Raw genomic sequence first — 27,415 nt, 5'->3', positions numbered from 1 at the left:
AACACACGATGGTCTGACACTCGTCAAAACAAAACACTGTACGCTGAGCGTGTTACAAAGTATAAAGTGTCGACTTTCATGCCAACAGAAATTTAACATCTGGTTATACTGCTAAACATCTCATAACATCATTTTTACTTTGTCTTCAGCTTTGACCATTTCTATATAGGGTCGCTTTCTTCCGGTCAGCCTTCTGCACAATCCTCTCTCCAATGCATCCTGGCTTCTTAAAAGCCTTCTCCCGCATGTTATCTGCTATTTTATCCTTCCACCTGAACTTTGGCCTTCCTCCTTCCACCTCCGAGCTCATAACCCTTTTACACGCATGATATTCTCCTCTCCGTATAACATGACCAAACCACAGTAGTCTTCTTTCCTGGGCCGCCTTCGATACTCCTTAAACTGTTCCTCTAATATATTAATTTCAGATCCTATCTCTTCTTGTGACTCCATGCACAACATCCTATCTATGATAAAAGAAATGAATATCAATAACCTTTCACCGTATAACACATACTGACCTGATATTACGAATACACGAGCACTAGTTTGATATCGTTTTCACAGAGGGCAAACAGCTTTAAAGGATTGGTTACAACCACGCCTATCTTAATTAGAACTTTATTCCATCAACAATACACAAGCTCATTTCACAGTTTAAAACGGTAAAAAAAAAATTAATACAAAAACCAGTACATAAAGTCATCCTTTTACTTGATATTCTATAATCCTATAATTTTCTCATACTCAATTCATAATAAACGGGAAAAATGATTGCAGGGCATATAAACGCACGATTCCCTTTTCCCACCTGTGCCAAGATTTGGTTAAGTTGGCATGTCTGTAAGTTATCATCACCGTTAAGAATTACCTTATGGTAACAATCACGATGGTTTCTAAATGCAGTTAGCAAAGTTGATGCCGCGAATTTTAATCTAAAAGTACAGTATCACATGTCAGTCAACAAAACCAGTTTGTAACAAAGCTTGAAAGAATTTGGCCTGACATCTCAAACCACTACAGCGTACGTCATTAGCCCATTAAAGTGTGCAGACCAATATGCATACAGTTCAAATTGGTTAACTATGGCTCTATCACCAACATAACCATGACTTATTTATCCCCTGTGTTTCATCTACCTACACTCGGAATTTCTGTTCGGCCAACGTCTTCATCTACGCCCTTTTTATCTGCGATTTTCTCGGCATTCCTGAAGACCTTTGATGGATAATCTGCTTTTCTTTACCTAAGCCTTCATGTCAAAAGTTTGCACCCGACAAATGCGTTATTTTCGATTCTGTGTATAAATGAATGGAGAAACCCAACACATGCCCTCCGCACCTACCAGTGAGGGAAGTGTCCTCACATTCAACAAGCACATGAAAGAGATCCAACAGCATCCAGACCTAGACTAGTCTTGGCAAGGTGGATGATGCTTCTCTCCTGGACATGGGGTGACTGAATCTTGTAAATGGGGCGGGGTGGGGGAGGGCATAGGGGAGTGGTAGAATATGTAGGGGGAGGGGATGGCGTGAAGGGGTGTTCATGTACATCATTCTCCAAGCAATTTGAAAGATGCCGAGCAGAAGAATAGGGAGAGGGGGAGAGGGCCATGGACACAGCTTTTAAAACTGGCAGGATTACTGCATCAAAATGATAACATTTCTAATACTCGACGACGGCGATGATGATCAAGACCAGTGGTGCAGTGGACCCGTTAGAACACTCGTTTGATCGAAGAGCCAAAGGGGGAATCTCATTCATTCAAACTGACGGGCGAAATCCTCCAACCTGAGAATCCTACTGCCTGGCAATGCACTGGAAAATACACATTTTCCTATATGCTTTCTAAGTCAGAAGGGCCTCGTCAAGTCAGACTTCAATTTAGCTTACGTAGATTCTTCGCACTCCTTACAAGTAAGTATATAGATGCATACACACATGTATCGTGTGTATATGTACATGTATGTCTATATGTATGTATGTATATATATATGTATGTATGTATGTATGTATGTATGTATGTATGTATGTATGTATGTATGTATGTATGTATATATATATATATATATATATATATATATATATATATATATATATATATATATATATATATATATATATATATATATATATATATATATATATATATATATATATATATATATAATGAATGCCACCAAAACTAACTTCCTGGTCAAAGAGGACCACAAAAGCCATCCCGGGTAATTGACTAATCAACGAGAAGCCTCCGCTTCAACTTCCTCAACGTCTAAAAAAGGGCACGAGACGAACGCCCTGCATCGTGGGTGGCAGTTTTGGACCGAATGAAAAAATCTATCGCAAAACAACTCTCTCAGAAGTCGTACTGCAAGGCCAACGACATCCCCAAAATGACTTGGCACAGGGACACGGATTTTCGATACAAACAGAAGTTAATCCTTACCATATTGGCAATTTTCAAGTTCGATTTCACTCGGCATTTGATCTGGATATAAAATTTAGGCCAAAGGTCTGGCACTGGGACATATGAGGTCATTCAGCGCTGCAACGGAAATTGACAGAAGGTTCGAAAGGTGTAACGGGAGGAAAAACCTATGCAGCAATTATATAGTAAATATATTACTATGTAAAATGAATCAACGACTTTGTCCACATCAGTGTTCAAGTTAAAAGTCTTTGGTTCACAATTATATAGTAAAATATATTGACTGTTTTTCACGAAATTGTGAATCTATTAGCTATGAATCAAAAGACTGAGGAAATTAAGATTATATGAAAACACCTAAAAGGAACGAAAGGGGTTGCAGTTAGGGACCTCAAGTGATGCCTACAGTGCACCGCACGAGGTGCACTGACAGCACTATCCCCCGCCGGGGGCACTCTGCATTTGTCAGTGGAATTAGGAAAAATCACCCCAGACGACAGCTTCGCGACCGCTTGGCAAATGCCGAAGTTGGCACACTTTGGATGGGCTGAATGAAATTACGTGCGCTATCCAGCTGACGACTTCAAGAACAGATGAGCACTCGAGATTCTTACAGCCTGTGATCTCCCAACACGATATTGCCAGACAGAAGACCTCTGGCAAGCACTAGGTGTGGAAACCCAAGCTCTACTTCGGTATATGAGATGTTTATACAAAAATTAAATTCCTATTCTTCATTTGCCGATCTGAGAGAGAGAGAGAGAGAGAGAGAGAGAGAGAGAGAGAGAGAGAGAGAGAGAGAGAGAGAGAGAATATCACATTCAGAGGTAAACCGAACAACGAAAATATACGGTACCAAACACATCATCACGACAGCACATGCAAAATATTAATCTTTTCCTGTCGTATGGTTTAAATGTTTTATTGGCCATCGAGAAAGAGACAGTGAAACACGTTCTGTACAGTGATCCTGTAATTATGTACTCTGCTTCTGAAACTTGACACCGTTATAGTCTCGTCTAATGACAAGAGTTTTGTGACACGTGTTGTCGGAATGTTTTGAAAGTACTCAACTCTTAATATAACTAATGAATATAACATACATACACACACACACACACACACACACATATATATATATATATATATATATATATATATATATATATATATATATATATATATATATATATATATATATATATATATATATATATATTATATTATATATTGTGGCCACGCAAGCATGAAGTAAAAGGGAAAAGTCTTGGTTTTCTCTTTCCAGATTCGTGTCCGAAACACTCACAGCTCGGCTGCCAAATTGCAAAGGATCTTCAGCACTGGAACGGAGGAACTAATGACGAGGAGAAAGCGTACAGACAAAATGAATGGGAAATTCGCCCTTAATCCAACCCGATCTAAAACCCAGGTGGAGGTCTGGAATGCAATGCACGACGTATTCAACCACCTGAAGGAGAGTGTTTGTGAAATGCCTTCAATGCTTTGAGTTTTCTGTAAAAGAAAACTATTGTGCTGGCTTTGTCCGTCCGCACATTTTTCTGTCCGCCCTCTGATCTTAAAATCTACTGAGGCTAGATGGCTGCAAATTGGTATGTTGATTATCCACCCTCCAATCATCAAACATACCAAATTGCAGCCCTCTAGCCTCCTCAGTAGTTATTTTATTTAAGGTTACATAGGTTAAATTTTCATGGGCGGCGGCTCATATAGCATAATACCGAGACCACCGAAAGATAGATCTATTTTCGGGGGCCTTGATTATACGCTGTAGCGTCCGTACAGAAAACTCGATTGTGCTGAAGAAACATAGGGGCATTTTTACTTTTTTTATGTTCAGTACCAATGTTACAAGTTGTTGAAATGTTACGACTTCATAAAAATGCTGCTGTAACTGACATACAGTCATGGTCTCACTCTAGGGTAACCATACAACAACAAGACACTCCCTACACTCGCATCAAGGGTGTCGATGAAGAGTAGGAAGAGGAAGGAAAAGAATGAATGAACACAGGAGGCGTGGGGGGGGGGGGGCTGGGCGTGGGGGGTGAAGCTGCACTGCCGCCACCATATAAGGCGAGAGAAATCTTCGGAAGAGATAGACAAAATCAGAGGTCCACAACACATGCTGCTCCAACGAGCGAAACCCCCGCAGAAAGAACTCGATTGTCGCCTTAGTGTTAGAATAGAACAGAATAGAATCTAGAATTTAGGCCAGGGGTCTAGCGCTGGGACCCGTGAGGTCATTCAGCGCTGAAACGGAAACTGACAGTAGAAAGGTGTGAAAGGTGTAAAAGTAGGAAAACCTCGCAGCTGCACTATGAATCAACTGTTAGGAGAGGGTTGAGGAAAGTAAGATGGAAGACAGAATATGAACGGAGGTACAGTAAAAGGAAGGGACGCTGCAAAGACCCTTAAAGTAATGCCTGCAGTGCACCGCATAAGGTGAACTGACGGCACTACCTTCCCTCCCCCACCACGGGGCCTTAGAGAGAGATGCTTAAAGAATGAACATGACCTATCCGTTCTGATCCCCGTGGGCCTTATAGGTCGGGCTCTCCCCCGACCACAAAAACAACCCTGATGACCCTACCTGGTCCCTTCCGGAAGTGGCACAGAGAGAGAGAGAGAGAGAGAGAGAGAGAGAGAGGAGAAATCAAGACAGCTCCAACCTCGAACCCACTCGGACCCTTCCTCCTCCTCCTCCTCCTCCCCTCCTCCTCTTTTCATCCGTGAAACCCCCAAAATACCTGCACGGATGCTGCTGCCTTGCTTCCTGCCTTCGCATTCCTCAAGGATGATGATGACGAATTAAGACCTCATGCGCGAAAGGGGAATCGCCAAGCAAATGCTTGATATTCATGTCAACAATAACATGACGACACGCCTGCGTCTTCCAATGGAGCAACTTCCTTATCAGGAAGGAAACACTAGAAGGTCTATTCGCGAGAGACCTCGCCGTGATCGGCTTGTCCCTCGCACACACACAAAACGAGAAAAACCGGGGAACCAGCCCTGCCTCCGACAGAACCAGCCGCATCGACGACAAGGGGTTCCATGTGAGGAAAAGCCTTCCCTGGAAACAAGTGACGTGCCACTAGCACCAACGTTACAATGGCAGAGGTATAATGTCGTTGCTACCATTGCCGACATGAGTACACGTGAGTTTTATACCGTAAGACTTGTCACAACCAAACAATACGTCAGATTTCACTACCATTTGACATTGAAGCCACTTAGATGAAACTGCAAGGGAAATAGAGGTTTGGAAGAATATATCATCGCCTCGTTACCATATGTTAATTTTAAAGATTAGTGTCAAAATATTGCTGGAAAACAAATTGCATAATTAGAGATAAGACTGAGGAGGGGGTTGGGGGCACCCCCCAAGAGGAACTGGGCCATTTTGCAGCAACTGGCACAACTTTCACTTATGCAAACCAAAATTCACATGTCTTACGTCCTCCGCCTCCTCCTCACCGCGAAATTATCCAATGAAGCTTCTCTTGGAAACCAACCACCCGTCGCCCACCCTCTTTTCCTGACGACTACTCCCCCCCCCTACCCCAACGGATTAATTGGACGGCTTCCCACTTCCTGAATGTCGAACTGAACAAATGTACCCAACCCCCACCATTCCCCATGCGTCAATAAAGGTCACTTGAGGATAGCGGGTGACCACAAGTCATCAAAACTTATAACCATACTGACAGGTGAAGTCCCATCAATTAGAGCACACACAGAACAAAGGCCAAACATGATCAGCATGACAAGATTACTCAGGATAGGATTCTTGGTTCCATGGCTACTTCCTTGTCAAAGATTGGACTCAAGTCCTTCCAAAACACACCTATACTGCCTTTAATAGTATACTGAAATATTTTAAACAACTTTTCACTTAAAATACTTTTGGGAATACAAGCTTACATTAAGATATTTCGGGGACCACACGCCCCCTTCTAGAAAAAGTGAACACTTACTCTTCATATCTTTCCTTTCGCGATAACTTGGCAGAAACGGTTATATTTCACCTTACATAAAAGATAACCTAATAAAAATAGTAATGAAATGAATCAGATGGACCAACGCGTCTCAGATCTACGTGCTAAAAAACTAGGCAAACGGTTGTCAACATAAATAACCCCAAAAGAGGTAGAAAAAGATACTAATCATAGGTTAACATAGCTACCCAAAGAACAGTCAATAATTTCCAATATACATATATAGATAAAAAAAAACCATACAAAGTCTACCCTCCTCCACTTGACGCGTCTTCCTTACAAACAATCCACTTACATCAATAAGACCAAGAGTGACGCGAGACTGGACACAAGGATCCACAAAACAGAGGGAGGGGTTCCTCAACCCACTGTCGTTGCACTTTTTGGGTGCCTAAAGGATTCGAAGACCGCCTGAGCCCGTTTCACAACAAGGGGGAACAGGAAGAAAAGAACAGCCTACGAACTGTCTCAATAACTACTGGTTGTCTGTTTCGTAGCAACGCCTCCCCTCAAACCCACCCCACAATTATCCACTTGCTACCAAAGGGCTTCAGGTGATAGCTTAAAAAAAAAATTCTTTATCATAAGCAATGGGACATGATACGTTCGATTAACTAGTCAAGTTGGTTTATTGAAAAATTACACATTATGTAAACAAGTGCATTGTTTTAATTACAAATATCTAAACCAAAATATAGTTTTCCCTTTTTTACATATTCTGTCCACAATATTATATCAAACGTTTATATGGTAAGTGAACACTTCACTGGTACAACAATTCTAGTGTTTAATGGATGTATCTACACAAATCAATAATTGCATCAGGTTCTGCATTCATTAAATTGGTTAAACTTGTAAAATTTAACATTTAAACTCTTGTATCTTGTGGCTACAGCGAGAGGTATCGAAAACGTGAATATTTAATAGCGGAGATGTCGGGCAAACCAGAACTCTAATGGAATGAAACCACAAGTGCTAAAACTGACAGCCGGGATTGAACGTGCGCGTAAATTGAGTCTGTGAACCATACAAAAAGAAAGTGATGACAGAGGCAACCCCAGCCAAGCGTGCGTACAGTGACCCGCCCAAGTGACGGAGTACGTGGCCTAAAAGGAAAAAAATCACTTTCTTCTCGACAGGGTAGGCGGCTGTATTGATTCGTACATCCCATGGTAGAATATTATAGAATATAGAATTAGGCCAAAGGCCAAGCGCTGGGACCTATGAGGTCATTCAGCGCTGCAACGGAAACTGAGAGTAAAGTGGTTTGAAAGGTGTAACAGGAGGAAAACTTCGCAGTAGCACCATGAAAGTAAGATGGAAGGAGAATATGAACAGAGGTACAGTAAAAGGAATGAAAGGGGTTGCAGCTAAGAACCTTAAAGTAATGCTTACAGTACATCGCGTAAGGTCCCCTGACTAAACTATTCAACATTAAAAAATATACAAAAAATAAACATATACAAGCTACAATCCCACATAATTAATTGACATAACACATTTGACACAATCGACCAACAAACCTGAGAAAAACTGCTACTCTTCTTTCCCAATATGCTTGTAATCACGAGCACTGACAACTAGAAGTCAATTACCCCTGCAACAGGCTACGTGAAGGCCGGCTCTGTAGCCCGACATATCACGTTTCATCTTGATGTAAGCCTAATCCCCCTCTTCATGCCTCAAGAATGACATTCCTCCGGAGGACATCCTACTGACATTAACAGGTACGCTTAAACGAAGAGCAGAAGTTTACTGGCGCCCCTCCCTCCCTCCACAGTAACCCTGTGTAAGAGTCAAAACTGCCTAGCCCGCCCCCTTTCCTCCCACGCCTGGGCCACCTAACAGTGGGCAGGGGAGGGGGGGGGTGAGAAAGGGCTTGTGCTTGTAAAGACCAGTGTCATCTCAAAAACTTACATAAAACTGAAAACGAGGGAATGCCTCTAAGCACCAAAAAATAGTAGGCATATACAAAGAGAAAAGCAAAAAGATCCTAACCAAACATTGGTAGACCATAAAAATACGGGTATTCCTAAGAAAAAATACTACAATGTACACACACACACACACACACATATATATATATATATATATATATATATATATATATATATATATATATATATATATATATATATATATATATATATATATATATATATATATATATATATATATATATGGTCGTGTTACCAGTTTCGACCGACCATGAAAAAATAAGCAACATTAAAAACAAAAGTACTACTCTAATTACAGAGTGGCTTAATCTGCATGTATCACCAAGTACTTTTCAAGAGAGAAACCCCTCAACATACTCATACGAATACAAGACAAAAAAAAAAAAATACTCCGCAAAAACACAAACCAAGTCTAAAACAGGGATGATAACATTCGCCGGTTCTTCTATGATCTTATAATTATTACAAATAAGGACCCAACAAAAGTGGACATCGACCGCACCTTCTTCCACTCAAGAACCGTTTACCGTTAACGGGAAAAGACGAAGGTTGATCAATTAACCCGCAATACAAAAGCCTTTGGCCGAGAGTTGACGTAAAAATACTTTGATGCTCTAACATGAAAACCAACTACGGGTGAATCACTCCTAAACAACAAAACCTCGCTGGAAGACTTTGAGGTGGTCTATATCCGCTGGGCAGCAGGAAGACTAACTAAACAGGTTTCATTTTTTTTTTCTCTCTCTCTCCTTTAATTTACGGCTCGATTTTTCAAGACCAGGGGCCTCTTAGGATTCCCAAACCTAGACAAATAACTTAATATAACATTCCGGAATGCGATGCAAAACGAAAACTAATCACACATTTCACCTCTGTCTTCTCTGAGTTCCAAGACCAGGGGCCTCTTAGGATTCCCAAACTTAGAAAACAACTTAATAAAACATTTCGGAATGTGATGCAAAACGAGGACTAAAACTAATTGTACGTTTCGCCTCTGATCACCTTTGTCTTCTGAGAGGAGTTCCCAGCGAACACTATAGGCAACGTACACAGGATTCTTTCTATTGATTCCTGCTGGACCATAGGCAAGAGGTGACACTTCTTGTGTTTTAATTATACGATGCCTTGATTCAATTATTTAGCGCTCCTGAGTACTGACATGAAACGAAGCTTGTTATGTCTATTCTAGGGATGGAAGCAACGGAAATAATAATAATAATAATAATAATAATAATAATAATAATAATAATAATAATAATAATAATAATAATAGCTGTTTGCTAACAGTGCCGTCTAACGGGATAGAGGCGCGCGGGCGGGCGGATGGATAGATGTACGAACGGACCCTCACCCAACAGGTGGACGAGAAACACACACACACACACTACTGCCCCCAACTATACATCCAGTCATCCACCAATGAGGCTGCGAACATTCACCCAACCAAAGCAGCACAGCAGCAGCAGCAGCTCCGTAAAAACCCAACCTGCCAAACATCCCCTCTCAACCCCCTCCCCAACCACCACCACCACCACCACTGCTTCAATTCCACGGTATCTTCGTCACCCAGCTCGCATCACATCCACACTGCTGGCCAATCCAATTCATATACAAAATGACTCATGGCTAATACTCACCACCACCACGTGGGCTCATGTGATGGCGATGGCGATGGTGGTACGGCTTTCTTTGTATTTTTGGCGCAATATATATATATATATATATATATATATATATATATATATATATATATATATATATATATATATATACAGAGAGAGAGAGAGAGAGAGAGAGAGAGAGAGAGAGAGAGAGATACTACTTAGTACTGAATTCACTTTACACTGTGACTGACTTGCACCCAAATGGAATTGTAACTGACAAGTGCCTCTGGCCAGGGAAGGATTCAAACATGCGACATTTGTTTTAGTCGAATTTACTGTACATATATGTTCTTATCGAATTCTGTTTCCATATTTAGACATCAACCCACGTCCGCCATGCTGGCCGATTGCAAAGCCTGTATACAACACCTGGCTAATTATGAATGCCTATCGAAGCCGTCGACAGGGATACGTATTGGAGAGTCGAAACCAATTTGAATCTTCCCCTGTACTTACCAACTATAATTCCCCTTCGGTGGAAGTTATTACCAAGATGAAGTACTCTGAAGATTTCATTGATAGCCTGTGATGTGTTCAAATAACAAACCTCACACATGCACACACAAGTGTGCGCACACGTGTGTACATTTTTATTACACCGTGGGAGAGAGAGAGAGAGAGAGAGAGAGAGAGAGAGAGAGAGAGAGAGAGAGAGAGAGAGAGAGAGAGAGAGATTATACAAGGTTAGTGTTCAGAAAAAGAAGTATAATATCAATACAATATGATTATAAGAAAAGAATATATATATATATATATATATATATATATATATATATATATATATATATATATATATATATATATATATAGAGAGAGAGAGAGAGAGAGAGAGAGAGAGAGAGAGAGAGAGAGAGAGAGATTATACAAAAGTATACAAAGTGTTACAAAAACACCAATATGAATATAAGGCATATCATAACTAAAGCAACACAGATAATAACGGTAAGAGAGAGAGAGAGAGAGAGAGAGAGAGAGAGAGAGAGAGAGAGAGAGAGAGAGAGAGAGAGAGAGAGATTTACTTTCACTGACCCGACCTTTCCGTATTTTACTGACAGCACGAAGTAAATGCCAACGGGACTGATATCAACACCATTTTATATATAAAAAAAACTTCCAATCAACATGAGAAAGAGAGCTCCGTTCTTTTCACGGTACGACACTTGCGACCAGTAATGATACTGATATATAACTGAACACACATCAAGTGTATCCCGGGGATACATGTTACCAACTTATTTCGCTTCAACCCAGACGGGAGCGAACCTCATGCTGTATACAGCAACTCGGATGCCAAAGGCCAGGCGCTGGGAAATATGAGGTCATTCAGCGCTGAAAGGGAAATTGACAGTAGGAAGGTCTGAAAGGCGTGCCGGGAGGAAACATCACAGTTGCACTAAGAACTGTTAAGAGAGGGTGGGTGGGAAACCAGACGGAAGAAAGAGAATATGAACGGAGGTATGGTAAAAGAAACGAAAGGGGTGCAGCTAGGGGCCGAAGGGACGCTGCAGGGACCACTGAGTAATGCCTACAGTGCATCACGCGAGGTGTACTAACGGCACTAACCCCTTTCTGAAGGTCTACAAAGACTATTAAGATATACTCTATCATCATCTCTGAGTTTACTTTTCAAGGCAAAGGAGGCAAAAGTAAGCTGATGTTGGTCGTGGCTCGCAACCGGGGAAGCTGGTGCGTGAATAAATCGAAAGTGACCTTTGCAAATGCTTAAACATGGCATTAACAGACGAGGGGGTTTGTGACAAAGTACATCACCAAGACTCAGCATTATTCAACTGGAAAAATACCGCCAGAGAGACATGCAAGCCTTGAAGAACGAAGGAACAATCTCCACAAATCTATATCTGGAGACAGACCGCTTGCCTGGGCAAACTCCGAACACCATTTTCACTAAATGCAATCGACAAGCCTACACAGTCATGTTAAAAATACGTACAAAATCCGTACGCACTTCTCCCAGGACACGTTGGAACTAAAAAAAAAAATTAAAAAAGAAAACCACAACGCTGCATAACAAAGGAAATGATGCATTAAAACGACAAATCTAAACGGGAGTAAACACTGAGTGACACGAAGGCTAAACATCACCTAACCAGCAACCTCCCAAATGCAGCAAGACACGCAAAGTAGGGACATGCGTGGGTACCCGGTAAAATGGACCTTTTCGTGAAACTTATTCTGTTCTGAGTTGCGTTTACGAATAAAATGTAAACACTCTGGCTTCATCAGTAGAAATATGATGCCTTCATCAATTTAGCTGCTTATAAATGCGCGCTTTTGGCCCGCGGTAAAATAAAAACAAAACAATAGCTGCTGTAGAGATTAACATACTGACAGTAAAAACACGAGGAATAATATATAACTTGTACCAGACACAAACAAACAGGATAACAGATCTGGGCAACGGCAACGCTCAAATAGTTGTAACAGCCATGAAAACCGATGCATCAAAACCCTAACAGCAGACCATACACCTTTAAAAGTCCTTCGAAGATTTTCATCTTCCATAATGCATTTTCTTCCCTGGGGTGTGGGATGCTGCTGGGGGCATCATCCCCCCCCAACAATCCCCCTGGCACTCCCCCACAGACAAAGCACACTTGGCTAACGACCTCCCTTTAACTATTGTATTAAAAAAAATACACACTCCCTCCAAAAGAGATATTCTGCGAGGAACAACGACCCTTCTCCTTAACACGCTGATTGAGATGACAACTCTGTTTAACATAATCACCACAGTTTCTTTGGAAGGGAGAGGGGCAATAAAGCAACATGTGGGTTGGGGAATGGCAGCAACTTGCCACAATGACCCTAAAAGGCAACATTCAATAAGCACATTAACCATGTAAGCAGTACAGAATGCCACGTGAATAACCAATACAAAAGCCTCTGGACTCTTGAAGGCCGATACGTCACGTCATCCCAGAAACACCAAACTCACGATTCAAAGACCGTAAAGGAAAAGAAGAACGGACCACGATTACGAAAAGGAGCAAAACATCTACGACGCCATGTGGACTTTTATTTCTGGAAACGCAGATCGAAATGAGCAAGAACATCTGCGCAAACTACAAGACTGTTTGGAGTCACTGACCTCCAGAGAGGGAAGCGGCCACTTGCAATTACACACACACACACACACACACAAAACACTTGTTCCGACACCCACAAGTGAACGTCCAATCACACGACAACAAAGTACACATTCACTCGTACCCCTACAGGGGCACTGGGCACACGAATACCACAACCAAGGTCTAAGGATCTCCCTACGACCAATAAAGCAGGTCAACTTGGGGGTAGGGATTAAATCCAAGACAAACTTCCTGTAGAAGCCGAGTGGTTACTGCATGTAAAAGTACCCCATGGGCAGGGTCCTGTCATGGGGGCGTCAAAAGGCTTTTTACTTATTGCGAGTTCAGTTCCTCCGTTATTGGTTGAAATTTTTAACATGGAATTAATATTTTTATTGCCTTTTTCACACTTGCTAGAATGATATGATTACGCATGTGCCTATCCATAGTATCACACACACTCACTCACTCTCTCTCATAAAATATACTAGAATTTGAACGACTGGAGAAAAAAAAGCAGTCCTCGCCACTAAAATCTCAATGGCTCTTTCTCCGTATGCACCCAACACCAAAATCGTTCCAAACACAAACTACAACATTTAAAAATCCACATACGGCCCTATCTTTTCTTCAGCATCTAGGTAATATAAACGTGCATCTCTATAAAAACCACGTAAAAAATGCGCCGAAGTCTCTTCGGCGCAATCGAGTTTTCTGTATAGCCGCGGCCCATGAAACTCAGCCACGGTCTAGTGGTGGCTGTGTTGTTAGTGCCTATGGCGGTGCCAGAGGTACGATCATGGCTAACTTTAACCTTAAATAAATTAAAAATTACTGAGGTTAGGGGGTTGCAATTTCGTATGTTTGATGATTGGAGGGTGGATGGTCAACATACCAATTTGCAGCCCTCTAATCTCAGTAGATTTTAAGATCTGAGGGCGTACAAAAATACTGCGGACGGACAAAGCCGGGACAACAGGTTTACAGAAAACTAAAAATGAAAATGTCGACTGTTACCACAAAAATAAGGTCCATCTCCCGATGCGGCCCCCCCCCCCGTGAGAAAATAAAAAAAAACGGGGAAAACATCTGTAACGTTGACCAAAGCAAACCCCATTTTCGGACACTTTACAACAACGAGCTATTTCAATGTTGCAGAAGCTCGCGGGGTCTATAAATTCACTAGCATCGATTGACAGCGGCCTCTCCATTATTGCAGCTTTAATCTACAACCTCGCAGGAGGGAGGGTGAGGTTTGGGTCACGTCGATCGAATGAATGACCTTACAAGGCACACAGCACACACCCGCAAGGCTGTCAGGCAAGGCATGAATGGGACACTGTCGCCAAGAGCTGGAACTACTGATGTTCCTTGATAGAAGCCAACAGACAGAGAATATCTATTCAAGATACTTGTTCTTTCATCAGTTAAAACAATGGTAATTTTTTTTCGTCAGAACAAAACCCCCCTAACTTGCGAACAGCCTTGAACAGAAAAACGGACCAACAGAAATACAAAATAGAGAAATTCCAGAAAAATATATTATTACACCAAAAATGTAATCAAGATAAACTAGTACAACACGAACAGAGAACTTTCATAACTACACATGTACAGAGAACAGAAAACTTCAATACAAAAACAAAAGATAAAACCTGAGAATTCAAAATCCAAATAATCTAAAACCACCAGACGCAGTGGTAGATCAAGAACAGCCACGTGAAGGGACTGAATAATTCGCCAGACCTTTCTTCGTACAGGATGGTATGACATCACAGGCAGTTAGTCACCGCAGGTTTCCGGAGACTACAGGTTAAAGAGCAAAGTACTATCTTCCAAACTTAACACCGTAGTGGAAAAGACAGCTGACACTCAACATTTAAGCAAGCCGAAATCAATTTCATTCTATAACTAGTTAATGGCACGCGTAACACACTTATATCATCATCATCCTTGCATTTTCAAAGTTTTATCTATTCATTAATTTATATTTTCTTTTTAGTGAGTGATTTCTTTTCCTTCTGTATTTCTCCTTTCCTTCTCTTACTTCCTAATGAGCACCATATTCTTTGGAAGCTTGAATTTCAAGTCAGTGGCCCCTGTGGTGGGGTCGATCCCTATGAATAAGGTTCATCTTCTGAATAACAACAACAATAATAATAATAATATTAATAACACAACTAATACCAATAAAGTGAGATAATGACTGGACTGCACAAATTCCAGAGCACACGGTAAACAGTTACAAACTTCAAGGATACCACACTTCCCTCTGGATCTTGGACACCGCCTGATCAACACACCATTCAACAAATCACTGTAACTTTGCTCTACTAACGTCGGCAACTCAATCCAGAATACAGTAATTGTCAGAAGCAATGAGAAAATGACAAGAACCTTTCATTGATACGAAGGTGGTGGCCACTGAACACAAACCAGGTTCACCACCAAATGATACTCGGGCCACAAGAAAGGTCCACATACCAAAATGGACCTTGGACGATGCTAATTTGGCAGTAACCAATAAAGTAAAATTGAATTTAGAATCTCGACAAAAGACCAAGCGCTGGGACCTGAGGTCATTCAACGATGAGATGTGTAACGAGAGGAAAACCACGCAGTGACACTATGAATCAATTGTTAGAGAGGGTGGAAAGTAGATGGAAAGAAATCACGACCGGAGGTCCAGTAAAAGAAATGGTATATAACGGTTGTTGATAGGGGTTAAAGGGACGATGCAGAAAAACTTTAAGTAATGCCTACAGTGCACCACATGAGGTGCACTGACGGCACTATCCCCCTACGGGAGTATTAACCTAATCCTTAACCTGTTCTGGTCTCCCCTCTTAATAAATAAACAACTCAAAGTTCAATTTCCAAGTTGCTCTTCGAACCATTACGGAACAGTCTTTATGCAGGCACTTTTTTAAAGCAGCCCACAGACACGGACTCATCTTCCCCAAGGGTAACTCCCAGGAAACTGTTCCACAAACTACGGAGAGCTGGGACGGATTAAGGCTACAGTGGCAGATGAAGTCAACACAGTGGGTAGGACCGGGGTGGGACTAAAGATTATAGCACCCCAGGGACTGTACACAATCGATAAAGCAAGTACGTAGCTGCTGCTATTATATCTCGTCTTATGTCTGATGGGCTGACACGGGACTCGGGACTGACTACTACAGTTAACTTGTGGACTTAAAATCTAAGATTTAGGCCAAGCGCTATGACCTATGAGGTCATTCAGCGCCCAAAATAATGTTGAAACAATTAAGAGAAGGTAGAAAGTAAGATGGAAGAACGAGAATATGAACGGAGTTACAGTAAAACGATTTAGGGGTTGCAGCTAGGGCAGGAAGGGACGCTACAAAGGACCTAAAGTTATGCTTACGGTGCACCGATGGCAACCCCCCCCCCCCTTCACTTGGTATAGTTGGCTGTGGGACGAGTTAACATAACGAATCATTTCTAACTAGGCCTATGTGAGCTTTACAAGATTATTACCATGAAGTCGAAATATAAAAATCCACACGGTTACTTGTGAAAAAAATAACTTTTTAAGAGTAGTTTCCAGTCACCCTAGCGTCCCCTATTTACATAAGCTCTGAACACAAAAGTAAAAAGTCTTCAGATGAACACGCTATCCACTACTACAGGGAAAAACTGAATACCATGACATCTCATATTAAAACAACAGAGGCAACCCACAACGAAATTCAACAACCACAGCATCTGAACGTCTTTACGACAGAGTGCTAAACATCCCATGCCCTCTCCTTAGTGTCATTGGGTAGAATGATCTGGCAAAGTACGAATTATAAGCTGCACGTGACCTTAGGAAACCGTAGGACATTAACACTGACTCGAATTGTGCGCAATTATCTCGCTCTCTCAATGACAAGCGATAAAAATATCGACCATCGTCTACGAATCACAATGCTGTACCCATAAAACAAGTGTTGCAAATTCACAAAGTTGCTTTTAAAGCAATCCTGTAATTGGAGAACCATGAAAGAAAATGCATTCAGATTTCAAGAAACCATGTTCAAACCGTGACGTCTTGAAAAGGGTCAAGATCTCAGGGCCCCCTTGTGTATCACAACAGAAATGGCAGCTCTAGTGACCTTCAAATTCTATCTAGCCTAGTCACAAGTACTACTAACTTATGACAATGAATCTACCATAGTTTTTCAACCCCTCCAGCATTCAACAATGATCCAGAGGACAAATAAAAAGTACCTTTCAATACACAAATCGACAGCCCCACTCCTGGATGCTAACAATGGAACTATAAACAAAAGCCACCTTGAAACTCGGGGACAAATAATTTCCTACTACTACTTTAATTACAGCCTCACAACTTATCAATCATTAAGGTTCTGGGAGAACTAATGTATTTTTCCAAGGTGACCTGTTTACAACCCAGATCAAACTGGCTCCTCATCATCAAGTAGATTTAAATTTCTCTTCTCCTACAGAGTTTTCCTTGATCAAATACCCCAGCCATACTGTCAGCACGCAACCATCCTTTCCTGTTGTGAGTATTCATAGCGCAACCATCCTTTCCCGTTGTAAGTTTTCATAAAGTGATATCTTAACCTTTATCAACTGATCTAGAGTAAACCTGAATGGGGAGCCTGTAATAAAAACAAACCTAGCAAAACTGTATTCTAACGTAATGAAATAACTCTTGCTACTAAAATGCAGCAAGCACAATACACTGCAAGCCTCATTCAAAATCTACCCAGCAAATTCCTTTAAATGACAAGCAAAACCACTTTGCCATTGTTCGACCTAGCACAAGAAACGACAAAAACTGGCAGAGTCCGTCGGCCTTTATTATTAAAATAATAAAGTGACAATGGTCCTCAAGTTTTATCCCAAGAAAACCTACTAATAGATTCCAAAATCCTGTACATAACCAGTAATGGGTTAAGATCTGCTGTATATGGCTGCAGTATTCATATGAAAAGTATAATGTGCACTTTTACATGATTTAACTAGTAAAAGTACAGTACTTACACAACTGGACTGCCCTTAACCATTCACAAAATATGAGGCTGTAAGACTTAAAATGAAATTGCCATTCCCCCCTTCAGCACCTACCATCATATCTTCGATACCTTTAATCAAAGATTCAATGAATTACTCTTTCAAAATAGCCACCAAAAGAAAAATTTTCAATAACTACAATATAGATTAGCCCGTTTTCGCCACGTCCACAACTGGTAACTCCTATCCAAATACAGTACAACTGTATACGTACATTTTAACACCTGTCAGATTTATTTCTCTCGATTTATTTCTGTACGATAGCTACTCTGACTTGAACCGAGTTACCAAAGTTTATCATCATTATATTACTACTATTACTCATAAAATGAACCCTATTTCTATAGAACAAGCCCAAAGGGGCCACTGACTTGAAATTCAAGCTTCCATAGAGCATGGTGTTCACTCGAAAGTAATAAAGTAATGGAAAATACAGAAAGAGGAGATCAGTTATTAGAAAAACAAACAAATAAATAAATAAAAATGTAAGTGAATCAGGTAATGGAAAATACAGAACTGAAATAAATAAATAAATAAAAATGTAAGTGAATTAGGTAATGGAAAATACAGAAGAGATCAGTTATTAGAAAATAAATAAATAAAAATGTAAGTGAATTAGGTAATGCAAAATACAGAAAGTTATTAGAAAAACAAACAAATAAATACAAATGTAAACGAATTATCAAAACAAAAGGAGAATGGTGTTGCTTGGTAGTAATACATTGCATCTTCACTTGAACTTCTTTTAGTTAAGTTTGTTCTGGAGGCATAAAAAAAATACACAACAACAAAAACCAAGTACAAAAACCTAATTACAAGGGAAAAAAGGCTGAAATACAGCAGTGACCCAAACAGAAGTAATAATCAATAGGATTCCATCCACAACACCACTCAAGACTCTAACCCCCCACCCTACCCCAAGGCTCACAATATGGGTTATAGAAGTGTCTCCCACATTGCAAAAATCATGTGATTCAAGGCAACATCACTTGACATAACATCCACAACCCTATATATATATATATATATATATATATATATCCAGTCCATATATACACAAAGGTGAACATATTCATATAATTACCCTCAGCATGATATATAGACACTAAACAAAGGGAAAACAAGCGTTGTATGAGACACTAACAAGGGAGAGAGAGAGAGAGAGAGAGAGAGAGAGAGAGAGAGAGAGAGAGAGAGAGAGAGAGAGAGAGAGAGAGAAAACCTGCTGTCAACACCACAACAGAAATTTTTGTAATATAGAAACCTCAACAATCAAGAAAACTTGAAGCTGCTTCTGGGTAACCACTCTCCTTTAGGGTAAAAAACCAAGATGTCAACTGCAAGAACGCCTAATTCATAAACGTAAACAATGAGCAAAGAACATTATGCTAAGCACATTACAGTACTGTATTAGGAGCAAAAAGGAGGCATTACTTGTACACATTTACTCGACCCTACCTCATACTGACAGGCTAATAACTAGAATTCTATTTATGTAATTCAAATAACAAAACTGGTTGTTAAATACACTTCATACCCATTACGACTTTTTCCCCAAGTCATTGTGAATGTAAGACAAATAGTGCCATGCAATGGCACCATTAGTTTAGGATACACTACAGAATACTGGAGAGTAAAATCTATATACAATGATGCAAGTAACTTCATCCACACCATAACCATAAGGTGACAATACATATTAAACTTATGCTCTCAATTTAAAATACACCACCATAACGTCATTTAATAGGCCTAGGGTCCAAAGACTAGGCTGGATCATTTTTGCATGTCCTATTTAATAGTCTAATCCTTTCCCCAATCCTAACATCAGCCATGGTCACCTCTAAGGAATATCTATGTGCCCAGTACCAAGAAACTGATGTATGACATGGGGAAATCCCACAATTCTTGGAGAGGATTAAGTAGTTGAGATTCCTGAACATTAGCTATAGGCCTAAGAGCTGCTGGGTCCGTATTCCTTTGTTCCATTGTTGGTTATTATTCGGAAGACTCCAGCCACCTCCCACATTATATAATTTATATTTTTGTTGAGTAAAACACATTGAAACAAAAAGTTTCATCTGAATACACGACCTTCGAAATGCTTAATAACAGACAAAAATAATCAAATTAGGACATATAAGGTAAGACAATACCGGCCCCCAACCCCTTCTATAGGTAATATGGCAAAATTTTAACCAGTAAACAACCCCAGGTTAGGTTGGTATTTTACAGTTCTTTTAGTGCCCTATCATTTCCTGGCAACTTTTGCATGAAAGACCAAAAATGGTTTTTCATGCATAAATGGCTAGCTGGAGTCTTCCGAAAGATTACCCCACTGTTCTCCCAAATTTCACATATGGCCTAAGGAAAATGTCCTCACCAATTCCTGGAGATTTTTTCTATAATGTTTACAAAAGTGAATCTATAAACAAATGAAGAATGAACTGGGCCAAGTCCAAAATGAACCACCACTGGAACTGCAAAAATGACATTTTTGTAATAAAATAAGGTTTTATTATAAAAAATGACCATTTTGGAAAAAGAATTGTGCAGGACAATACTGATTTCAACCAAGACGGATGAAATGTTTGTGTACCTAATTCAACAGACCCCACATGACTGAAAACTAAAACTCTAAATAAATATACTGTGGAAAGCAGACAAACCTAAGGTCTGGTATATACGGACTTGGCTGGGTGTCAGGGCAATCCTGCCTTTAGAAAACTAAACCTATCCATTATTTGAGGCCAATTTCGTACTTATAAATAATCAAGTTTTACGATTATGGTATTTTATTTTGCAATTAATGTTAATAAACATTTAATAATAATAATAATCACAACGTTTTTTTCTGCCGACATACACTAGTGTCTTTCACAGCTGTCAAATGTAAAATAACTACAGAGCCGCAATAAACAGATTTCTGGACCAGTTAAGGTTAAATTCCAGGTCTGTTGTTAATTCTAACTGGTTTATTTACCCAGTTCATAAAAAAAAGGTAAAATCTAACGTGATATCTATCATTGGCATCAATATAGAAATTTAAATGTGAAAGTCCCATTCGACTACCTATGGGTCCCATTACTAGGCAGGCGTAGGTGGTCTGCAATAGGCCCACCGCCGAAAATGTGTTATAGACAAGTGGTCTTTTAATTGTGTGTACAAGGGGGTAAGATATTGGTGGATTTCGCCTAAAAAATAATTATTGAGCAAATTGCAAGACAAAAAGGAACCCTCAACCCTACGATTAACAGAATGGAAAAGAGGCCTGGATTTAAAAAGTCAATATGAGAGACTCAAGTTTTTTATATATAAAAAGGCATCACAGAAAACTTATTTAAAAAAAAAATATTAAGGAAGATCAATTTTCGTGGCCTTTGTTCGAGGGCTGTCCCTGAGATCCCCCCCCCTCCCTCCCTCCCTACATCCCTCCCCCAAAACAACAGCACCCCCATTTCTGGTCCTATTTCTCCTCCAGCCGAAAGGGAGTCCCTCGCAGCAGTCAGTTCAGGAGGGAGGGAGGGAGGGAGGGAGGGAAGAAGGAAGGGGGTTTTGTCACTCTCTCTCTATGTACTCACCTAGGTATATGTCACCGAAGGAACCGCTCCCTATTTTTCGTCCGAGACGATACTTGTTGCCCACCCGTAACTCCATCCTGAAAAGGGAAGAGGCAAAACACAGGATCAGAACGACAGCCTTGATTCAGACATGAGGGAGGAGGCCAGAGAGAGAGAGAGAGAGAGAGCCAGAGGTCTCTCTCTCTCTCCCTATCTCGTATGCCAGTGCAAGAGGGACCAACCAGCCAGCAGCCAGCCATCTTGGAATCAACAATAACAAGAGGTAGAGCGGCCGAGAGCGTCTGGCCTTTATCGGCGATCATCGGCTTACCTGCTTCAGCAGCACCTTGTTTCTCCACACAGCGCGTCTTTCGAGGGGGTCTACTTTTATCTCATACTTGTGATTACGCCCGATTGGTTAAACAGACGGCGGATGAGGTGGATAAATCCGAGACATGGACGACAGCGGCGACGAGCACATCCACACACACAAAGGCCCGGATGAACACTAACTCGCTCAGCTGAGTGAGGAGCCGCGAGAGAGAGAGAGAGAGGGCAGCACGTACCGAGCCGCGCCTTCACCTCCACGCAATCTTTTCCGTCGCTCTCGTCCCCTTTCCACAAAGCTTCGCCCTGCCAAGGTGGCTGGCCGCGCTTCTCTTTAATCAGCTGACTCGCGGGAAGCCGCCATGAATCACACTCCTTTACGTAACACGTCAAACAGATTCAATTCTGCTGCATCAGACATCTAGATCAAAACGTCAAAACACGAGGCTTGTTCGGTCCGTGCAACGGCAAAGTCGAAAAACTTCCGTAACACTGTTCCCAGAATGAACGCTAACGGCAATCGTTCCTAGGAGAGAAAGAAATACTACTATCAGCTGATTTCTTTTAAGTTATTTGTATATACCACCGAAACATTTCACGTTTCAGAATGGGTATGTCCACGACGATACGAATAAAGTCTTCGCTGGGTGTCGTTCGGTCGCTCAATTCTGCCTCCAAGTTCTCATTACACACCAAGACCCCCTCTCTGTTGGTGCCTGTGCTATCTGCTTCTCCATATGCAATGAAACGTGCTAAGAATGTCACAAAAAATAAAATATACACTCTTGTTATCTTTCTCTTATTTTACAACAAAGCCGTCAGCGTTCATTCTAAAGCAGTGTAAGGTTCTCCTCAGTGTGAAGTACTCTCTCTCTCTCTCTCTCTCTCTCTCTCTCTCTCTCTCTCTCTCTCTCTCTCTCTCTCTCTCTCTGCATACCAGACGAGATATTTTAGAAAATGGTGCAAAAGAAACCCTTGCAAAAAATGAACTAATCCTGGGGTTGTATGACTTGTTCCACATGCAAAGATATATAAGAAACTCTATGCACCATTTGTGTGTATATATATGTGTATGTATGTACGTATGTATATACACATTTATTTATATATATATATATATATATATATATATATATATATATATATATATATATATATATATATATATATTAGGTAACAAATATCAAATTCACTATACAGTGGGAATAACTTACACTTAATGGGGGCTTATTATTGAAGAGTGCTTTTTTCATTCCCGAGCGGTCATGGTCGACTGTTTATTGTGGTTTCCGAACCAAAGGCCCAGGTTCGAGTCCTGACGAAGTGGAGGAACTTACAAACTACAATCCCCTTTGGGTGTAAATTATTCCCAATGTATAGTAAATTCGATATTAAATGATGTTTGTGGTTTTATAAATACATATATCATATATATATATATATATATATATATATATATATATATATATATATATATATATATATATATATATATATTATAATTTATACATGGATATATTTATATATACATTTATATATATATACATATAATTTATGTGTGTTTATTAAGTTATTTCCCGTAATATAGGGACTGACTCCAGAATAAAACATAAACACATTTGCTGTCACATTCACACACATTAACAGGCGAATTTATGAAAGCGTGCAAATGAACGTGGCCTAATTTTTTCTCCCGATCAAACGCACCTCTGGAAATCAGTAAAACAATGGATGGCTTAATATATTTTTTAAAAAATCATTCAAAAAACAACAAAAACAAACAATTGGCTAAGAACGAAGGTAACTCGTACCACTTTGTTCCGTTCTGCTCAAGTTATTAGTGTTATGGGGTCAAGGGTACACATATCTCAAAAATGAGGCGAAATTACTTGCCAGCCATGGTCACACTGACTATTGGTGCTAAGGTGCACGACAGAGGTCCGTACGTGGAAAGTGGTCTGATGGAAACGAAGATTGAGCTTATGGCTTGTATATGAAGAAGTGTTCTCTCTCTCTCTCTCTCTCTCTCTCTCTCTCTCTCTCTCTCTCTCTCTCTCTCTCGTATGACGAGGATACGCAAGCATAAATGTATATATGTATGTCCACTTATGTGTCAATATCTACATATCTGTTTATCCAATGTACATACACACATATATACATACATGCATACACACATATATACATACATGCATACACACATACATACATATATGTGTGTGAGTGTATGTTACCTGTTTTGACAAGAGCACGCCAACGAAATGTTAAGAAGTAATTTTACACTGTTAGATAAACAAGTCATAAAACAATGAGAGAGAGAGAGAGAGAGAGAGAGAGAGAGAACAACCCGTGAAAACAGTACCAGGTGAAAAACAGGTAAACATATTTTGGCCTAAGGCCGTGTGGCCCTCCCGATTCGTACATTCCGACCGCGCTCTAGACCTACCATCGATATCTGTCTACCCGTTATCATTACGGCTAAAAGTTTTCGGAAATGGACTCTAGCAACTTGACGAAAAGAAAAAAAGAAAAACAAATATTAATAATCCGGAATGACAGAACTATAAAAAGAGAGAGAGAGAGAGAGAGAGAGAGAGAGAGAGAGAGAGAGAGAGAGAGAGAGAGAGAGAGCGTATTTCCACGAAGAAAAAGGAAAAATTTGAACGCCGTTCCCAGATCCACCTCAACCACTCCACTTCGCACGGTTAGTGTAACTGAAGACACTTGATATATATACTGTTAAGTAGACTGCATTGCACAATACGGGCAGGGTACACTGGAAAGTATTTTTACTTCCTTGTATTTTGTGCCACTTACACACGCACATATATATATATATATATATATATATATATATATATATATATATATATATATATATATATATATATATATATATATATATTATAAAAGTGTTGGTATTCATATACTCGTCTATGTAAGTGTTTAGTCGCGTAATTATGCGTACATGTACCCATGAATCAATCAACCTCTCTCTCTCTCTCTCTCTCTCTCTTACATAACCAAGGTAAGTGTGGTGTAAGACCGCAGCACTTTGTGCCTGCCCTCACTCTTCGCATGCCTTTTTTTTTTTTTGTTCTTTCTCCCCATTTTCTCCCACCCGACTCCATTCTCATCTCGAACCAGAGCGAGAATAAAACGGAGAGAAAGAATAATAGCCTAATCATAGCGTCAAGTAAGATCTAACGCTTTAGTTTACCACGACGTAAGTAAGACTTCTTCACATGCACCAGAAACCACTTCGCCTTATCACTTTCTAACAAGTGCTCAGAGACTTTCATCTTTCTCTCTCTCTCTCTTCAAACTGGCTTTCCAAAAGCGAACGAAACTCCGACAGAACTTACATCTTAGTGTGACTGTTAGCTGTGTCTGCTAAGAGACGGCCACCGTGAAAAGTTTGAGGGAAATGGCTTAAATTCCTCCGCTGGGCCGAAAGTAAAATATCCACCGAGATTGGCCAAGGCACCTTCTCACACGACAACCAACTACACTCTGGTGGACGGAATCTCTCTCTCGTTGGTCTTGGTACTCGCTCTGGTGGTGGTGGTGGTGGTGGTGGTGGAGATAGTGGTGGTGGTGGTGGTGGTGGAGGTGGATGGTAGAGGAGAACGCTTCCTACACACGTACATACACACAAACACACAACAGAGAACCGACACACACACAAGACGAACGTACATTCTCACACCACCACCGCCACCAAACACTCACATACACATGCACTCACAAACATTCTCACATGTAAGTACGCATGTTCTGGGCGGGGGGATAGGGGTGGAGGGGAGCAACAGCAACATGCACATGATTCATATCAACACGTCTCTTCAGTCGATGTGGTCTTCAGATCGATGCTCTTCTTCTTCTTCTTCTTCTTCTTCTTCTTCTTCTTCTTATTCTTATTCTTCTTCTTCTTCTTCTTCCTCGAACGATTTAGTTGATGGCTCGGAAATACCGTAAAGGCGGGCGTGGGCGCTCCTTGGTGGCCCATCGGTGGCCGTCCCGTTTTGAATGATATCGCTGCCATTGATAATGCTATTTCGAAGGGCCTGGGGAGGGGTGGGCGGGTGAGTGAGTGAGTGAGAGAGACGGTGGGGTGTGTGTGTGTGTGTGTGTTGGCGCCGCTGTAAAATATTCCTCCAGGTGGATGGACTCTCATTAAGAAGCGAAATGGACGAACCAACAGGCTGGCTGCCTGCCTGCCTGCCTGCCTGCCTGCCACCTGTGGTGGAATTGAATTGTATTCACGCCGCACTGTCAACATCTAATGGCTTCCTATTTCCATCTCGGTTTTCTTTCCTAATTTCGAACTCGGCAAACGTGTGGAGATGCCCCATTAAAGGGACGCTGGCCCAGAGGACAAGTAGGCCTATTTAGACCTACCTGCAGGAGATTTAAAATGCGAGATAGTTCTGATTCTTCTGAAGAGAAGAGGTCAAGTTGATGTTTGCTACGCTAGTTGCACTGCCTTTTTTTTTTTTTTTTTTTTTTAGTCCTACCTGGTTACAGATATGAAAAGTAGGTGGCCCATTCTCAAAATAGACTTAATGTTTTGATGGACTCCTTTGACATGTGCCAGCAGACTATTAATATCTCTCTCTCTCTCTCTCTCTCTCTCTCTCTCTCTCTCTCTCTCTCTCTCTCTCTCTCAGCAGAAACCGCATCAAAGGCTATGACAGTCAACCGCGAAACTGGTACATACAGGTCTAGCAGTATAAACATTTGAATGAAAAAAAAAAAAGTTTTTTTAACTGACATTTACAACGGTCACCCGACACACTAATACCATAGCTAGTCACAATGATAAACTTACGGATTGATTGATTGATTGAATTATCACAAAATAGCGTCACATCAACTGACTGGTTAACTAACTGACTGATATATTGGTTTAAACAAACTGGCTTCACATCTGATGACTGGTTAACTGCGTGATTGATATATTGGTTTAAACAAACTGGCGACGCTTCGACAATATTTTACAAGCTGCTGCAATATAAAACAAGTAAAAATGCGTCGGTTTCTTCGGCGTAATCGAGTTTTCCGTACAGCATCTACATCGTATAATCAAGGTCATCGAAAACAGATCTATCTTTCGGTGGTCTCGGTATAATGCTGTCTGAGCCGCGGCCCATGAAACTTTAACCACAGCCTGGTGGTGGCCTGTCCTATATAGTTGCCAGAAGCACGATTAAGGCTAACTTTAACCTTAAATAAAATTTAAAAAACTACCGAATCTAGAGGGCTGCAATTTGGTAAGTTTGATGATTGGGGGATGGATGATCAACATACCAGTTTGC

General features: G+C 40.7%; 1 protein-coding gene across 4 annotated transcripts in view; it reads right to left on the bottom strand.

Moving 5' to 3' along the window:
* The window catches only part of dco (discs overgrown), a 109,866-nt gene extending 83,735 nt beyond the window's left edge, over positions 1-26,131 (bottom strand). Inside the window, exons 1-2 of one of the 4 annotated variants that reach the window (XM_067114862.1) lie at positions 25,463-26,131; positions 21,792-21,868 (exon numbers count right to left, since the gene is read on the bottom strand). In XM_067114862.1, the coding sequence (XP_066970963.1) occupies positions 21,792-21,868; positions 25,463-25,464 (79 nt within the window). In that variant the 5' untranslated portion in view covers positions 25,465-26,131. Of the gene's footprint in view, positions 1-21,791; positions 21,869-22,101; positions 22,624-25,462 lie in introns of those variants that run through there. The other 3 variants (XM_067114859.1, XM_067114863.1, XM_067114860.1) reach the window with 3 other exon arrangements.
* Positions 26,132-27,415: the final 1,284 nt, after the last annotated feature.

Source organism: Macrobrachium rosenbergii, chromosome 13 (genome assembly GCF_040412425.1).
Source record: "Macrobrachium rosenbergii isolate ZJJX-2024 chromosome 13, ASM4041242v1, whole genome shotgun sequence".
Lineage (NCBI taxonomy): Eukaryota > Metazoa > Arthropoda > Malacostraca > Decapoda > Palaemonidae > Macrobrachium > Macrobrachium rosenbergii.
This window is presented reverse-complemented; position numbering and strand designations above follow the sequence as displayed.